This window comes from Haliaeetus leucocephalus, unplaced genomic scaffold (assembly GCF_000737465.1).
Source record: "Haliaeetus leucocephalus isolate CR32 unplaced genomic scaffold, Haliaeetus_leucocephalus-4.0 Scaffold897, whole genome shotgun sequence".
Lineage (NCBI taxonomy): Eukaryota > Metazoa > Chordata > Aves > Accipitriformes > Accipitridae > Haliaeetus > Haliaeetus leucocephalus.
In genome coordinates, this window is record NW_010973333.1 from 2,993,259 (window position 1) to 3,011,664 (window position 18,406).

General features: G+C 40.0%; 2 protein-coding genes across 6 annotated transcripts in view; one reads left to right on the forward strand and one right to left on the reverse strand.

Annotated features, from left to right (window-relative positions):
* The window catches only part of ESD (esterase D), a 13,566-nt gene extending 5,386 nt beyond the window's left edge, over positions 1–8,180 (forward strand). For all 5 annotated transcript variants that reach the window (XM_010583397.1, XM_010583394.1, XM_010583396.1 and 2 more), the window contains 5 exons: positions 1,691–1,815; positions 2,803–2,922; positions 4,596–4,694; positions 6,184–6,351; positions 7,463–8,180. In XM_010583397.1, the coding sequence (XP_010581699.1) occupies positions 1,691–1,815; positions 2,803–2,922; positions 4,596–4,694; positions 6,184–6,351; positions 7,463–7,543 (593 nt within the window). In that variant the 3' untranslated portion in view covers positions 7,544–8,180. The remainder of the gene's footprint in view (positions 1–1,690; positions 1,816–2,802; positions 2,923–4,595; positions 4,695–6,183; positions 6,352–7,462) is intronic.
* A 2,500-nt stretch (positions 8,181–10,680) lies between these two features.
* LRCH1 (leucine-rich repeats and calponin homology (CH) domain containing 1) overlaps positions 10,681–18,406 on the reverse strand; it is a 172,234-nt gene continuing 164,508 nt past the window's right edge. Inside the window, exon 22 of the mRNA XM_010583440.1 lies at positions 10,681–13,321. Coding sequence (XP_010581742.1) covers positions 13,208–13,321 — 114 coding nt within the window. The 3' untranslated portion in view covers positions 10,681–13,207. The remainder of the gene's footprint in view (positions 13,322–18,406) is intronic.

Consider the following 18,406-nt stretch of genomic DNA (forward strand, 5'->3'; position numbering starts at 1 on the left):
CCCCCCCCCCAGTTAACATACTGGACATGACATCACATGGTATGGAATACCCCTTTGACCAGTTTGGGTCACTGCCCTGGCTGTGTCCCCTCCCAGCTTCTTGTGTACTCCCAGCCTCTGCTGGCAGGGCAGTATGAAAAGCTGTAAAGTCCTTGACTTAGTATAAACACCGCTTAGCAACAACTAAACCATCAGTGTGTTATCAACATTGTTTTCATCCTAAATCCAAAACACAGCACTATACCAGCTACTAGAAAGAAAATTAACTTTATTCCAGCCCAAACCAGGACAACTGTGCATTTATGAGAATTACCTTCCAGGAGCTAGGACATGTGTCTGCATGGGGAGAAAGACTGCATGAAAACATGAGATACCTGTCATTACAGGCCCTCTGTCAGGCCGTGATAGACTTTACTTTTCCTCCTTCATAGGGGTTTGCTTTTCCAGACAGGTGTGCTGAGCAGTATTTTGCAGGCTCCTTTTCAAATTTCTTTTTTCAAGGCTTCCCTTAAGTTTCTTGTAGCAGAATCAGTGTTGCCTTCACTGCCTGGCAGGACTTACAGAGTTTTTGTCTGTCTCTGAGGGACTGAAGATAGAATTTTTATATCCAACATGTTGTGTAAGCACCCCCAGTCCCTGTGCCTGCTGGACTGTTAAGTTACAAAATCACTCGGTGTTGAAGGGCACGTCACTGGAGCAAACTCAACTTTGATCCTTGTGAAAATCTGATTTCACACTGTGACAGGGTGGCAGGTATCTCTGCACAAATTGTCAAGGACTGTCAAATTACACATGGGTTTGCGGTGTAATCTGACAGTGGTGAAAGCCCATGTAATTTTGGATTGCAGAAACTAAGAATGCTTTGGAGAAAGGGAAGCCATTATTTCCTGTCACATATATCTTGAAATGTTACATTCTGTTCTGCAAACCAGGCTGGTAAATCACAGGCTAATCAAAGGGAGAGTAAGAGAGGACTGGATGGGATGTATTGACTTTCAAGGAGACATCTGCAAATTTAGTTTGGAAGTGTAGCCTTGGAAAAGAAGATACAGCCCTGCAGTTATTCAAAGAAGAAATTACTTAAGTTTTATGGGGAGTTAAAGGTGGGAGCAATGAAATGAATTGCAGAAAAGGTAGAGTTATATACTTAAAAAATGATAGGAACAGTAAGTGTTATTATGCTGTTGAATCTTAAAGGGAGGTGTAGCAGACATTATTTGAAGCACATAAACTGGTCTGGACACACCACTGGGTGATATATGGTTCTGTCCTTTTTTCTACAGTTTCTGTTTCTCATGTAGTTTCTTGTACGCAGCAGGATGAGGTCTAATAACAGAAATAAGCTGATAGCACTAATTAAAAAGTGCCTGGGTAAATTGGATGAAGCTTTACAGAATTAGTTTAGGAGAGATCTGTATATTATGTTTATTTATGAAAGGATACTGAAACAAGTTAGAAGCTGGATACATCTGTAGGTAATACTTAAGTGGCATTTTGAAAGCATTGTTGAAGTAACACTTGAAAACACTGTACTAATGAATGAAAATCTGAATTGTTGTATAGTTGGAGGGGTAGAGACATGTTGGTTGAGAAACTCATGTCCTGAGTCTCTGATTTGTATGGCAGGTTCTCCAATTCTGAACATCTAGTAAAGGAAAGACAGTAACTATAGAAAGAATTTTCATGGTAGGTGGCTGCAATATTGAAGGAGAAGATGAAAGCTGGGATTTTGGCACCGGTGCTGGTTTTTATGTGGATGCAACTGAAGATCCTTGGAAAACAAACTATAGGATGTATTCTTACATAAAGGATGAGGTAACTTTGCTGCTTGGTTCTCCTGGTGGTGTTGGGTAAGATAAGGGGTGCGGTTCAGTCGTGCGCTTTGTTCCTAGCACCAAAGCTTGCTTAAGGTGATCTTGATAGCCTATGGATGGTTTGTCATTTTCTTGCTTTCCTCTTTTATGAAAATAATTTATTATTTCTTTTTTAATCTTTGATTATTTCAGTGATTGGATTTATCCAGGTGTAAGGCCTTTCCTCACCAAACAGATATCGTTGTAGAACTGAGGAGGGGGAGAACTGCAGCAGACAGATGATAACACCTGGCAGGGCTTGAGCAGGAACTCCTTGAGGCTGCTTTCCTGCCGGAGATGCCACAGAGTTGGCCTACACTTCTGATCTCCATTTTGCTCTTGCTAAATCTCTGCTCTGCTGCTTTGGGAACAACCCACTGCATTTCACTGCACCAGTACTTCAGTTGTATTGATCGTTTAGACTGTATTCACGTCTGTCTTGGGAGGGTGGGGGGGTGTGTGGTGGGTTTTTTGTTTTGTTTTTTTTTCCCTTAACTTGGTGTAAAAGGAGATCCTTGAGATATGTATTGGAAAGGTGAGTGTCCAGTTTACTCTGCATGCAGTTTGTGTGATCTGGATTAAAACTAAAGTTGATGGGAATATGGGGAGCAAATAATCTCCTGAGAAAAATTTGCCATTCTGGTCACTTACAGGAGCACATACATATTTATGTATCCATTGAAATAAAACTTACATTACAGGGTTATGATAGATTTCTGTAGAGATACTTTGAGTTACTTATTATCAGATTAATTCTTTCCTTTTGATTTTACAGTCCTGTTCAGATTGCTTTCAGGCCATGATCACAGATGTCAGGCTAGAACCAAAGATGTGCCTTTGGTTTCAGTGGCTTCCTGGCATTAAAACACATTAGTTATTTGTGTGCTTTTTTTTCCTAAACATACTCAAGTTGCTTTAACATTTTTATTCCACTGTTGTTCCTTTACAGCTGCCTAAACTAATAAATGCCAATTTTCCAACTGATCCTGAACGGATGTCTATTTTTGGGCATTCCATGGGAGGTCATGGAGCTCTTATTCTTGCTCTGAAGAATCCTGGAAAGTACAAAGTAAGATATTATACAGCTTATATGAGGTATACTAAGGCTTATACAGATTTCTATAGAAGTGAAGAAAGAAACCATAATAACCAAGTTCTGTTATAGCATTAAATGTATAAATAGTTTTAGTTGTAGCAGCTCATTGATCCCTAGTATTAGAATATGGGAAGTTGCCAGAAACACCACTCTGGAATGTGAGTATCAGTGAAATAAAAAAATCTACAAATTTTAAAAGTTAAGAAAAGTTCTGTTTCTTTTGCATGATGCTACACCTCTTCCAAATGAATTGTTAGTTACACTTAAATGTAAACAGGCTCCTTCTAGCTCTGGAGTTAACTCATGCTGCCAATATTGTCTAGAAATCTGGTTGTGTGATTTGCTATATCTCTTCAAATCTTGTCTTGTTCGTTTTGGAGCTTTCATTACCAACAAACCTTTTTGCCACCTTTATATGTGTGTTTGCTTAGAATTTACAACAGGGTAGTAAACCCCAGCTGATAGCAGGTGTAACTGTAAGTACCTGAACTGCACACAGAATAGTATCTGGGGGATATTCCCCACCTCTTGCCCCCCAGCCCCTGAGATTTGCTTGTCAGCTTTCCTAAAGATTGATTTTTTTTGCAGTATTCAAGGTATCTCGAGTTGTGTTCATTTGTATTCTGCTTGAGCCTAAATCAAACATGCTGCTACTGATTTGCCTTTCCTTTATACTCGTGAGGGTTGAGAAAAATTTTGTTCTTCTCTTTGGAGACATGCTTATGTAAAATGGATTTCTGGGGGAGAATCAGGCATTGGTGTTTGAGAGATGAGGGGCTCTGCCTTTGTGGATCAGTCCTTTCATGGGCTGTCCTGACCCTGCACTTTGTGGTCAGCTGCTGCAAAAATGCAACTGTGTTTTTGAAAATAGCAGAACATTTGCTCAGTGTCATTAGCTTGGTGTTAAGAGTAGAATGTAAGATGAAGCTTTATTTTTATCTCTCCTTTTTATCTTTTGGAGCCAGTAGTTCAGAAATTTCCATTTTTGCTGTTGGCACTTAACTGTGAATTGTATCATCTAAAAGAGTTAAATGTTAAATTGAAAATACCAAAATCCAGGAGAACTGGCAGTGGCTCAGGTGGTTTGTTGCTATTTTTTGTAAGACATAAAAGTGGAAATATTGATGTCCCAGGGCCAAATCGAAAAGAAGAACATAAGAATAGGGATTGGACTTCTGATATCAGTACCTGGAGTTGTGATCTGAAATGTGCTTTTCTTGACCCCTAATCCTGGAGGTACCTAAATTCATGAGACACTGTTGCATGCTTAGACTGGCTCTGCCAGAATCCAGTTGGAGGTGAAATGGTCCCACATTCTGACCATGCTGACCCAGCAGTGGACTTGAGATCCTTCTCTGTTGATTAAAGGAATTCGAGCCAACATCTTCCAACAAGGAGAGGAATGGGGCATCTAGCCCTGCCTTTTGAAGCTTGGCTGATGTGCAAAAAGGAAAGCAAAACTGTGGCGCTAGGAAGAAGAAATAAGAGGGAAGTAGGATAATGGTTAGGGCACCTCAGAGGGTTGGTGGGGGAGTCCTGGGTTCTGGCAGTAACCTCAGTTTTTGAAAAGGCTTTTATTTTTGCTTATTAGTTAGCAGAAATCACTTCTTAATTCATACTTTTTTTCGTGCTTTCTTTCTCAACAGTCTGTGTCGGCATTTGCTCCTATCTGCAACCCTATTCAGTGTGAGTGGGGGAAGAAAGCCCTTGGTGGATATCTGGGATCAGATGTAAGCAAATGGGAGGTACGTGTTGCAACTTGTAGTCCTTTAATAGCACATGAATGAGCAATCTGTAGGTGTGTCACAGCAGGGGTCTGGAACAAAACTCTGGGGTGCCCCTGAGCTGGTACTGTTGTTTTACTACACCCCTAAGCGTGGATAAGCACTGTATGTTTCTGGTGGGTATGACTTGCTGTTGCCTGATGGTGCTTGTAACAAGTGTAATGAGGTAGAAGGCTCTCATCAAATTGCCTAAATTCCTCCCTGTTTTATGAAGATCTTAAAATCTCGGCTAAGAAGAATTATGAGCAGTCTGAGACTTTCTCTGCTGCATGGAAGCAGTGAGCAGTTTAAAAGAGTTAGGCTATGGCTTGTTTCTCAAAAACTCAGTTCTCAATATACAGAACAGCTGGTTTTTGTAGTAGCCTGAAAAGAGAGACTGCTACAAACTTATCAGAGACTGATGAGCCTCATGGCATCTGCAGGGCCAGCCTCTTGGAGGCAGCTAGCAGAAGAGCCCATTGGAAATCGGCATCCCGTAGAACAGGATTAAACCAGACAAAGTTAGGTTTTAGCTCCAGGGCCTTAATTTTGAAATATAAGTAGTTGTATGTGAATGGCTAAGATAAGATACAAACATTTTTGTATGCGTGTTGCTGCATTATTTGAGCAGCACTTCAGTATTTTTAATCTCAGCATAAACATTGCACTGTCTCCCTAGAATTAAGTTAGAAGGGATCATTGTGACCAGGTACTCTGGTCTCCTTGTAAATAAACACAAGCTGCAGTTAAATCCCGTGTAAATTGGATTAAAGTATCTCTTAGGAAGACATCCAGGGCAGATTAAAACATTACAGGAATGGAGAGCACTAGCTGCTTTCACAGTTATTAATAGTTTGTATATTTAAAAATCACCAGTTAAACTTGCTTACATTTAATACAATTAATTTATTTTGCAAAAAGAAAGTTTTCTGGCCCCTTAACTTGTTTTGGATCTCTTCTGCAAACCCAGTCCAGCAGATCAACAGCAGGCATCAGGAATAGACTTAGACCTGCCTTTGCACAGATACACAACCTCTGATTCCCATATTTCTGCTTAAAATTGCCACGTGTTACACTGGTGTTTTGACCTTTAGCTGCCAAAATAGTTACATCAAGATACCAAGTTATTTTGGCAGTATCTAGTTTATGTACAAGCATGTGAATTGGTACTAGATTAAATTGCTGTTCTTGATTCTGTATGAATTTAGTCCTCGGCTGGACATTGTGTTTGTTCTGGAAATGATGTCAAACTGCCAGCTTGGTAATTACTTGGATCATCCCACTTTCCCTTTTTAAAACATGGGTATTACTTTTCAGTTGTCTGGAATTTCCCCAGTTTTTTGCTTTTCTAATGTGCAATTTGGTGTCCTGATCAGTATCACTCTATATATGCCATTCTTTTCTTGCAGCCAGCAAATTTGACCCAGTCTAACCTATGTAACTGAATGTCATTTCTCTTTTATTCCTGCAGGCATACGATGCTACACAACTTGTGAAGTCCTATCCAAACTCTCACCTGGACATACTGATTGATCAAGGCAAAGACGACCAGTTTCTATCCGCAGGCCAGTTACTGCCTGATAACTTCATCGCTGCCTGCACAGAGCAGAAAATCCCAGTTGTCTTTAGGCTGCAGCAGGCAAGTTGCTTCTGCAGTCCGTGATTGTTGGGTTGTTGCTTTGTGATTTTTTTTTTTTTTTGGGTCTGCGTGGCAGGTAGTAAAGAGATTGTCTCTTCATGGGGTATGCTTTCACTTTACCTGTGAGTCTGTCCCTGGCCAAGTGAGGAAGAGGGTGAGAAGTGATATTTTCCTTAGTATCAGCTATTGAGGTGTGCAGTATCTATCAGATTCAGCTGCATTTCACCACTAGGTGGGGGTCATGATTTTAGTTTCAACAAGCTGATGAGTTGATGGTAACTCAAGCTGCCAGTGGTTGGCTGAAGAAGCAGCATTAATGATTTTTAACAAGTATCACAGTCACTGTACAAGCAAAGTGACAGATGTCCTTTTGCTGGATTCCTTATCTGTACTGTGGGTATTGTGTTTAGCATAAAACTGTGATTTAGTTTGCGTGTGTTTGTGTAAATCAGGAAAGGTTTGGAACTACTTAAAACCTTAGATTCATTTAAAGACCCAGGTGGATGGATTGCTCTTTCCTCTAGTGCAGTGACCCAGAACAGTCCTGTCCTGAGAGCATTGAGTCTTTTCAAGTGACTGACAACTTCAAGCCAGACCCAGTGAGGGGCCCAGCTGTGGCGAATGAGGGATTGTCCTCCCTGATTTATCATAAGCCCTGCACCAAAAGATACAGTTAGTGCTGACAAAGTGGAGTATTTAAGAGGTTTACATGTCATTTTAGTGTAGTGCTGGAGCAGTAATTCAGACCTGGGCTGTCTTCTCCTTATACCTTATGTTTTACCTGTCAGATAATGCAGTGAGGGGAACTGTTCTCTCGGATTGCATCTTGTTCTGCAGCTGACAGTTGCTGTTACCTGTCTGTAATTTACATGCCCAGATTAGGGCAGATTAAAGTACTTTCTTTTCGTTTAGCTTCCTAGTGTTCATATATACTTACCCTGTTAGTTAGGTATCCTTTACAATTTTTATATAAAATACAGATATTTTTGATTTCTTAAAGCAGATCAAACCAGAAGAATCATTACCTTTCCTAGAAGAGAGCTTAGCATGATTGCTTTATCATGAACTATAGGCTTTTGCTGATTTCCTTGTTGTTGTTGTTCTTTTCTAGGGTTATGATCACAGCTATTTTTTTATTGCTACATTTATTAATGACCACATCAAACACCATGCAAAATACCTCAATGCTTGAACCATTTGGATGCAAGCGTCATCTGTCCAATATGAATCAAGGGATAGAGGTGAACTAAACAAAAAATTATTTGCTGACATAGTGTCTGTAAAATGGAGCTCTTCTCACTGTACTGCTAAGAAAAATAAAAGTCCCACTTAATTTGATATGTGTGCTTTAGAGTAAGTATTTTGGATGTTCTTGTATGCTTCAAAAAGTCTCTCGACACTGTGAAGGTGCCTGCTGCATTCTAGGTCAAAATGCAAATGAGCAGATGAGTGAGTTTCAGATTATGAATATGGGTATGTACTTGGCACCTCAAGATGGTTTCTAGTGCAACTACGCAGACACTATGAGTAACAACAGCATGCCTCTTCAGCTAATTAAATACCAGGGTCCACTTTGTCACTTAATGCTGAAGGAAGTTGTTAGTGGCACAACCAATCAAGCTACTTAATATCTGAAGTAGTTGGTGTGTTTTTTCCTTGGCCTGTCTAAATACATTCCAAGGACAAAGTCTGTTGGAGAATACAGACAGAAGTTTGCTGTGCAGAGTGGTTTACTGTGTGTTATTAACATCAAAAAAGTAATGATCTGAGGAGTATTTAATGGATGATACTTAAAGATCTTAAAACCCATGTGAAGGAAGCAGTCTGTAGTAAAGGAAGGTTTGTTTTTTTTCTCTGCTTGCCTTTGTTGCTGAATGTGAGAGGCTTATGCTGTGTTTCTGGGTTTCTTTGACTTAACAGGACTGAGAGGAAACTGATAAATAGATCTGAAAAAAGCAACCCCTATCTATCTATAGATGATCTTATATCTCACTGTTGAAAATGAGTGTGCTTATTTTAAAGAAGATGGCAGAATTTAGGCCTGACAGTTGCAGATCTACGAGTTCCCAGTGGTATAATTCTGCCAGCTACCTTTGTGTGGGGCAAGAACACAGATTGTTCCAGTGAGCTGTTTATCTTCTTATGTTCAAGCAATCACTTGTAGCCTCTGCTTTCCCATGGTTCAGCTGAACCTGCGTTGTTGCTCAAACCTTGACTCATTCTTGCCAGAGGAAATACTAGGTTAGACGTAGGATCAGTTTGCTTTTGCAAGCAATGGTGAATGCTCTCCTGTTTCTCTGGCCCCTGCTAGATTCTAGGTTGCAGGGAGGCTGATGCTGGGAACTTGGGTTTCTGTTGCTGGTGACAGGCTTAAATTATGTATTGACTTTTATCAGTCTTGTGTCTGCCTATTTCTGGAGTAAGCTTGGAAGGCTGGAAGCTACAACTGTGTGCACTGCAAGAATTCTCTGAAATGCTGAACTCAAGTTTTGCATGCTCTGTGGATTTACAACAGAATCTAACTAACTCCCTTCTTATAAAGCAGGGCACCAACATAAAAATAATAAGCTGCAAGTGCTAAACATTTAGATTTTTCCACTCCCACAACAGCAGAATTGGTTGTGAAAGGCTTGCTTCATGTGTGGCAGCTTCTTCTAGATGTTCGTCCCCTGCGCCAAGACAACCAGGCAACTGCTCTGCCATAGCCAGCAAATGAATTATGGGGCTGTATCTCACACTGGACTGGAGCAGAAGCGCACTGTGCTTGTCCTGCAGCCTTGTGCCAAGTCCTATGAACAGAGCGGCAGTGGAGTCAGGGTGTTCAGCTTGGTGCAGGTACTTCCAATGAGAAACAGTTCTGTCTGTTACCTGTCAAAGCTGGTATTTTTTGCCTAATGCATTCTGATGATTGTATTTAAGGGAAATAGGCATGCCATTTTTTTTTAGTCCCTAACAGGAGTGTATGCACCTGCATGTTACATTAGAGGATATGTTTAAAAAGCAGGTTTAACCCTGTCATTTACTGTAAGTGTTTTTAAACCACCCTTTTAAAGCTGCTGGGTTAATGGTAGGAAACAGCTTGCCCCATGTGGGGGGTGGGGGAGCCCTCTTTCATACTTGATAAATTTATATAGCCTATACTGTGATGGTTGTGGGGAGCTTTATTTCCTGTATCTGTAATTTACAGTCCAGCAGGAGATTAATTACCATATCAGCTTCCCCAAACAACTGCCCAGCTACAATTTTGGAGCTGCAAATAGCTGTCATATTTTCCACTTGGCTCTCCTAATAATTGACTGCCTTCCCACACTGTTTGTTTTCTTGATAAAACAGCATTTGCATGCACTGCTACCTTCCTCCTTGAGAGGGACTTCTAGCTGCCTCGCTTGTGAGTGGGAGTGGATTCAGGTAAGCATCTGACAGGGTCTTGTGAGTCCATGACCTTGCTTTGGAAGTCAGTAACCTCAAGGCTTTATAGAAACTGCCCTGAGCTCCTGTAAAACTGGTGCTAGAGGGTTGACAAGGAAGGGGCCCTTGAACTACCCTTATCCCTGGGTTGCAAGTCCAGGAGAGTGCAAACCTGTGAGAAGACTCGGGGCGTGGGGATGAGTTGTGCAGACAGCTCCTGCCACCAAGTGTCTCTGCACAGTCTTGATGAGAATTGCATGAGGCTGTCAGATCTCTAGCTGGCAATGCTCAAATGTCAGCTGGACACAGCCCTCAGCTGCTGAACAGGCTCTGCTGTGGGCAAGGACAACTGCTGCAGGGCTCCTCCTGCCTAAATTATGCCGATTCTAACACTGTTCTGGCTTTGTATTGCAACAGTCACAAAGGCACTCAAGCTTCCTGGGCAATCAAAAGCAGGATCTTCCCAGGGGATTATTGCAGAAAGATCCTCTCCTTCCACAATCCACTACCAAAAGTGAACAAATACAGCCAAAAAAAAAATCACCTGCTTAAATGTCTTTACGCTCATTAGAGAAATGAGAAAAATAGCAGAATCTGTACTTGGATGACTTCAGAAACCCACATGGGTGATAGAAGGTTGTATACTCACACTGTGACCTACAACCAGGAGTCCCTACTACCCTGTTTCTGCAGAGACAGAAGGGCAAAGCAGGGAACCAACACCAACATGACAACCTGACAGTTACCAGCTGGATCCTATTCCTAGTTTAGCTGCACAATTCCTTTATTTGTGTCACATCATCATCATCATCTCCACCCCCAAACCCTGATCCATCATTCCCAGTGTTAATTAAGCTCTCCAACCACCACCTCTTTTACAAGCAACTGTCAGTCACAGGGGCAGTCATTGCAGGGTTTCTACAAATAATATAGTTTAATTGTAACTACAGTAAAGATTTTCTATGTACATTATGTTCACTGCTTAGGGTATTAGAGATTTGCCATGCATGTTTTATTGCACATATAAATAGTGTACAAAGATTCATGAAGATTCTCTTTAGCCGTACAGGTTAAGACTGCATAAAAAAGCTGTATTACAAAATATTTAGAGCTATTTATTTACAGCCAACTTCAAGCAAATACTGAAAGACACTACTGGGAGAAAAAACCAAAATTTTAATTATGAAAAAAACAAGATTTGTCGAAATAATAATTACAAAGCTTCATGTTGCCATATATACATTGTAAAAAAATACTCAGGAAACCTGCATTTTATCCCTCACGATGCAGAAATCAATATTCCTATTTTTATACTTGATCTTTGAATGCTTTTAAAATTTGATAAACTCTGACTTGAAAACTTATTTTCTTTACATTGCTCGTGCTTTTTGACAAAACAGGTATTTGTGCAGCTCTGTAAAATATTAAAATACATTTTAATTTAGTGTTAAAGTGCACAGTACATTTTATAGGTAACAATATGCTAGCTGCCAATCAAAATTACAATTTAAGTCAATGTTCCCTCTGTAAAAGAAACGCTTTTGCTTTGGTTGAAGTAACTGGATATTTTGTGCATACTTACATGTTTCACTGTCTGTGAGTCCACTTTCCTGACACGTTGCTGTCAATACATAGCAGCACATTGGCAATTTGTGGTATTAAAAGGCATAGTCTGCATTCAAATACTCTAAAATCTGCTAGTGGAATACTGGTGGTTTTAAATGCAGTGTCTGTGAACACGTGTGTAACTTTGCCTGGATACATAGCAGTGACAAGCATGCATCGTTCTTCCAAAAAGTCTTTATACAATAGTTCTCTCCACCTTCTCTTGCTTAAATATTCAGTCCTCCCACCACCTTGCCTCTTTTCTGTCATTACGCACCTCGAATTTGCACGCACCGCTGACCCCTCGCAGCTCGCCCTTTTCGCCACATGCAGCTTTCCTGAACTGCTTGCCAAAGTTCCATCACTGGCTTCTCCTATGAAAGAAAACTGGATGGTCCAGATACTGCGAGAGTGGCTGTGCTGGAACTTTTTGATCTAAAACGTGGGATGTTTTAACAATAAATCATGCTTTTAAAAATCTCTTCAAGAAATTTAAAGTTGTGATAAGAAAAAGAACCTTATTTCCTATTGCTGATGTGGGATTAGAGGTCTGATCCTGCAAACATTCACTACAGAACATTGTGCTTAATTCTGTGGGAGATGACGGAGATTAGAAGGAGAAGCACTGTACCCAGCAGGTTCTATCTGGAAGATCAGGTCTTTGAGACTGCCTTTGGCAATTTTAAGAATTTTATCTATCTATCTCCTCTCAAAGGAATCATTGAAAAGAAAACAATAAAAATTTTTTGGCTACTTACTTGGTAAATCTTCTTAGTAATATTCTTGTGCTATTTTTGATTATTTGTTCTGTAGTGCTGTACTCTTTAAAAGAAATCAAGTTACAGTGCAAAATTATATTTCAAGACACATGATCCTAATACACATCATTCATTTTGTTGTGGCAAAAGTTAAATGTCTTGTGCATAGTAAAATAAGCAATCAAAAATATTTGTTCACATTTATTTTTCAAGTTTACATCTTTTTTTTTTTTTAACATCTATATACAAATAAAATGGGTGTGCTCTCAGCTTCAGCCAATTTAGTCTAGTGGGAGGAAAAGTGCTACTGGAATGTAGGGAACTCAATGGAATGCAGACAAATTTTTACCAATGTTCCACAAATTCAAGAAATAAAGAATGCCATTCCAGCTAGCTGTTCTTTTAATAAAAGCACCTATTTTGTTTGCTTTGTATCTTACATATTAGAAAATACAATTTACGGAGATCTAGAGCTACTGCACACCAAGTGGAATAAAAAATAACTAAATATTTATATTAAAATAAAGTGTTTAACCACAAAAAAGCAGTAATAAAATACAGTTTCCTAATTTACATTTTGCATCCAAAGGATGAATAACAACTCACTAATAAATAATATATAAATATTTTACGTCCGAGTATTTTTAAAAGGCAATAGCCTGAAGCAACTGCAGAAAAACCTAACGTGGTAGAAGTCTGATTTACTCTCCCTGCTCCCCCCCAGATGATTACAGTGATTCTTAGTTTAATAATACGAAGGTATCTTGCTGCAAGACAGCTGTGAACTCCACGCATTTTTAAGTGGCAGAGAGGTGGCTGTTTTAGTAAGTACTTTACAAAGTGAGCTATAAAAGCAGTGGAGCGCCCGTTTGCTCTAGCAAATGTTTCGGTTTAGTTTCTGCTTTGTAGTTTGACGCACATGTACAGTCTGAAAGATGATTTTAAAATCACAAGTATAAGAATACTCTTGGAGCACTGGTTTGGTTTTTTGGGGTTTTTTTTTCAATGCAGTTTGAAAAGACGGGCAGGATTTTGATTCTTTGATGGCACAGTGGAGCTGGTAACAGCAGAGATAGATAGTAGTTTCATGTGAATAAAGCTTGTTTCACTGTGGTTACATCTAGCAATGCTTGAACTGTTATGCTCACTTTTACCAAGCCCTTTTCTTCTAGGATGTGATGTGGTAGGCAGAGCTTCTCCTACAAAAAGACAAACAAAGGAGTAAAGATTAGTATTTCATACTCACTGCAAAACCTTGCTTTACATGATCACATACCCAACGAGCAGGAACCATTTCCTATTTTTAATTAAAAAGAATTCCCTACGATTTTGACAGAATGTCTCTGATCTTGCTCTCGTTACACCAAGGAATTAGTGAAAGATCTGTTAATATTCTGGGCCTCGGAAACCAACCTGTTCTGTGGCCGTTACGGTACGTAAGCATCTTAACTAAGAGTGAGGGCCAGCAATTACACACTGAACTTTCACCTGCAAAGTGAGAGAAGGTGGCATTCGCCCCTCCTTACATAGGAGTGAGTTTGGGGACAGAGGGCTGGTTTTATCGGTTAAAAAAAGTTCTACCACTGAGCTCTAGACAGGTCTTGGTCCCAGGATACGCACCGTGAAAGCCACCCATTAGCATTTACAGAAAGCCTGTGTAATGTTGTGCGGTCAATGGGCGAAGCGTTTCGTTCTGAGTAACGAGCAGCTTATTTTGAAATAGCCAGAAATCAGCTTTATTCACTGTAAGGACGCAGCAGTCGTGGCCAGGGCAAAACATACTCGCTGTCCACAGAGGCTGTTCCACCAGAAGACAGTCAGTAAATCCTGTAACTCCCACAGGTAACGAGACTCCCCTCCCCACAGTGAATTACAGAAAGCCTCGCGTGGAGAGGTAGCCTTGCATCAAGATTGGCTCTCTCTTTAAAAAGAAGTTTTTCTTAATGTAACTGGGTATTCCTGTTAATGAAATCCATGAAATTATGAAAGCAGGCAGCAGGTTTATAATAAAGGGAAAGGCTAGACTACATCACATAAACCAGAATTACAACTGGGAGACTCATTGCCACAACATGGAAGCCAGAAGCGTTAAGTGGGATGACAAAAAAACACAGATAGAAAAAAACCCAAACAACGCTATTAAACACAAACACATGGATACAGTGCCTGGCTCATTAAGTCCTTAAACTGTGCATGTCAGACTGCTTTACATTTGGAAAGGCACCATCTGTGTGATCTAACCTTCCGTTCTTCCCCTAAGCATCCATATGTGACCATCAGCGGACACGGGATAATGATTTTTTTTAGAAAGAGGGTTGTTTTCATATTCTCAGTATTGAATCTCTTAGCTGTTCAATAAACTTTAAGCTTTTAAAACTACCAATGCCTTTGAGATTATATTTTAACTAATTGCCTGTCTTCTAGTGAATATTCTTCTTGCTTCTGTAATGCCAACTAAGGGTCTCTTATTTTATCTCTGTCACACCTCTGCATATTCACATTGATTCTATCTCCGATTTCAACATCACTAATCTCCTCAACCTCTCTTCTCATGACACATCTTGTTCAGCTCTATCCCTTCCCTGACCCCTATGAACCCTTAAAACTAAATAAAATATTCAGGATGATGGAACTGGAACTGCTACATGCAAGAACAATTAATACAGTTTTGATCATGTTATGCACCTATGTTTAATTGCTTTTATCTGCTTCCACTGTTGTCCAGTCTTTGCTCAGGAAAGTACCGCTATTAAACAGCTGCTCCGCTGCTTCTGATGTTTATGACTTTCTTTTATTAATGAGTATCTCCTTTATGCACAACCAGCACTCAGCCTACTTAAATTTTTTGTCAAGTTCCTCACACCCCACTCCAGCCTCAATGAGAGAAAAACTGCAAAACTTACCTATTAACTACCAAACCTAAAAAGTGAGAGGCAAACTTCATTCACAACCATGGCATCTGATACTGCTAATTGTAATTTATCTACATTTTATGTTTACATGTTATATTTACTACTTAAAAATGTTTTAATAACTATTATTTTATGTTTAAAAGATTTTTTTTAAAGCTTAATTTGTAATTATATTTTTTAAGGCTCGTGGCTATAATCCAGAACACCAAACAAATACTGTGGATTCCTTCTGCACACATGGACCCAAGAAACAATTTCAAACAGATAATTTTCAAGGATCTTGACTGAGCAGGTCTGCAAGAGATGGACAACATCCATTTCTCCCCGTGGAAGATGCTGCAACGTTCTGGCGATCTGCTAAACGTTGGGTTTCCACTTCCATTGAGCTGGTGGATTCTGACTCCCATTGACCAAACCGCTGCGGCAACTGCCTCCCGTTCCTGCCTGCTACCGTGCCCCTCGCTGCTGGAGCGATCTGCCCAGTCAGCCCGAAGGAATATCCCCATCTTGCAGCCATTCCACTTCATCACCCAGATTTCCATGCCAAACCTACCCTAAATTGGTCATTTAAGTTAAGACACTGGGTTCTGCAGTTCATTCTTGTTTGTTCTTCTGAGTTATTGACCTGCAAGCTGCAAGAGACAGTCCTCCCCAACTTCTGTTCCTCTGGAAGTGTCTTTTCCAGAGAAATATATAAATATATTTTTAGGATGCAAACTCCTAAACTGATACCTGATAAGCACTGGAGTAGCCACAAAAGAAGGTAGAGAGAGTGATATCAAATAAAAGGGGGCGGGGGGGAAACAAACCCCCAAATATTTCTACTTCAAATGTATGATTTTTTTACTAAAAATATTTTGCCAATCTAATGTCTCGGGACACAGTTCATATAAAAATCTACAATACTCTAATTCCAATAATTTTCAAAAAAATTCTATTAATCTTACTTACTGAGAATGCAAATCAGACATCTGAAGTGAAATGTTATTCTCTCCACTCTCTTCTACTATTTCCAGTGCTCTTGCACAGGCGGCTCTTGTTTCACAGATTTGGTGGCCCACAACATGCCAATATTTCATTAGTCTTTCACGCTAGACAAAAGGCATTAACCAGGAATGCCTGCTGAATCCGGTATCTGAAAACTGACTGGCGTTACAAGGCTGAAGGATAGGGATTGAAGCAAAAAACCCAGCCCCAGAACAACCTACCTTGCTAGACATTTATGTCTGAGAATAGTCTAAATTTTTCTGTTGAAGCCAAATTTGCTGAAAAAGCTACAGTTAAGGATGTTTCCTTTAGAAAAACTTAAATTCTAAACTTACCGTTTTTGTGGCAGCTTATAGCACTTGGGGAACTCTTCTGTTATGCTTTCTTGCTAGGAATTTTGCAATTGTTTCTAAGTACGCTTTCACTAAAAGCATAAAGGAGCGCATGCCCCATTTTATATAAAAACCCCATCCAATGTAATTTTTCTCCTTTTAAAGAAAATGCATTATCCAAATCTTTTAAATTCAGCATAGTAATCCCATTTGTATAAAGCAACCTCTCTCCCCCTGCTGTACTTACAAGATGCATACTCAAATAAGGAAAGCTATTTAAGGAGGTCTATAAAAAATAGGACCGTACAACTGTGTTCTAGGAGTGAGAAGTTTCACAGCATGTTACTTTCTTATGTTATACATCATCCTTCATTAGTGCTTGAAACATATACAATTGACAGCCTTCTCTTATTAAGCAGAAGGTGGAACATGGTTAATATTTTATAATTCTGCAGTTAAACATGTGGCTACAACGAACTTTCCAAAACCAACGAGACCTCTGCCATCTCCTAAAAATGAGAAACTTCGTCTTAATGCGTCACGAATCAATTCTCTTCTCTAAGCCCTAATCACTACCTTCAAAGCTTTGTAAATGGGTTTCATCAACCCTGCCTCACATACTTTTCCAATCACAGCTTCAGAGTAATAAAGAAACTCTTCCCAGAATAAGAAAAATCAAACCCTGCCAAGGATGGAAGCCAGAGCACACTGACAATAGCTCGACTTTCTCCCTAACAGCAGTTACCCGGGGCCAAGATCCCGGGTGTCTCGGTCCTTAGGTCCAGCCGCTGGCCCTGCAGCACGGTCCGTTTTCCACGCTCTGCCTCACTCTCTAACCCTGCTACTACTATCTGGGAACCACTGACAGGAGAGCTGTGAAGCTGCAAGCCATCAAGATTTCAAAACTTTTCTTAAATCCTGGCATTTGGCATTTTGAGACAATATATGCCTGACCAACCAAGAGAAGAACTTGCACGTGACTTTGCGGAATCTCAACCTCACCCACTTCTTCCCACCTTTGAGAAGATTTCTGTCCCTTTTACATTAGCGTCAAACCCATAACGCATCAATATAGTAGTATGAATCGCCTCTCTAAAAATACCCCTGTTGAAACCAACACTGAACAAACCCCAGAAAGACAGAAGAACTGGCTACTCATTCTCAAGACCAGCCCAAAAATCTTTAAAAACAACTTTGGAGGGAAGGGCTGCCACTCCACTCACAGCAGCGTGAATATCTCTCTTCTCTACCTACTACAAAAATGAAGATCTACATCTTCAATGTATTTTTTTTTCCTCCCTAAGAACACAGAGGAACTTAATTACTTGTTGCGAGCAAACCACTTTCTACAGACACACAGCCGTTTTGAATGGATAAAGATGTTTTCAAACTCATCATGAAGCAAAAGAACAAACTCCTTTTTGACAGGGAACAAAAAAAAAAAAGGCACAAAAAGGAGGTAGGAGCCAGGAGGCTGAGTCACAAAGCCACACAAAAAGACAGTACAACAGGTGTACACGCGTGCATGTGCTTGCCGGAGCAAGCTTCTAATCCTGGAACAAAAGGTCCGATTTAGATGGTGTAGAGGAAAACCAGGAATACACAAGGACAATCATCCCACAAGGATATGTGACACGCTACACATACATATCTATTTTCTTTGACGTCAGGTAACTTCAAAGTCACGACAACTGTTTGAAGTGGTTTATGCTAGGGCAAGCAGCTTGGCAATTCAGATACAGTTAAGTATTTATCAAAAAAGTAATTGTTGCCATTATATCATATGGGCAAGTAGCGAAATGACCGCATCGTGGTAACAGCGGGGCCCAACTGTATTTGTTAGCAAAATTACACAGAAATGGAATTCTACAATTTGGCAAGAGCCTTTCTCCCTTGTATTTGTAGAACATGAGATTTCAGATCTACAGGGAAAAAAATAAATATTTGTAAAACAAATACTGGAATATGTAGTTTCTCCAAGGACAAATTAAAAAATTCAGTCCATGTAATGCCCATCATTTAATGTTGGAGCCAGCTACTCTGAAATGGAAAG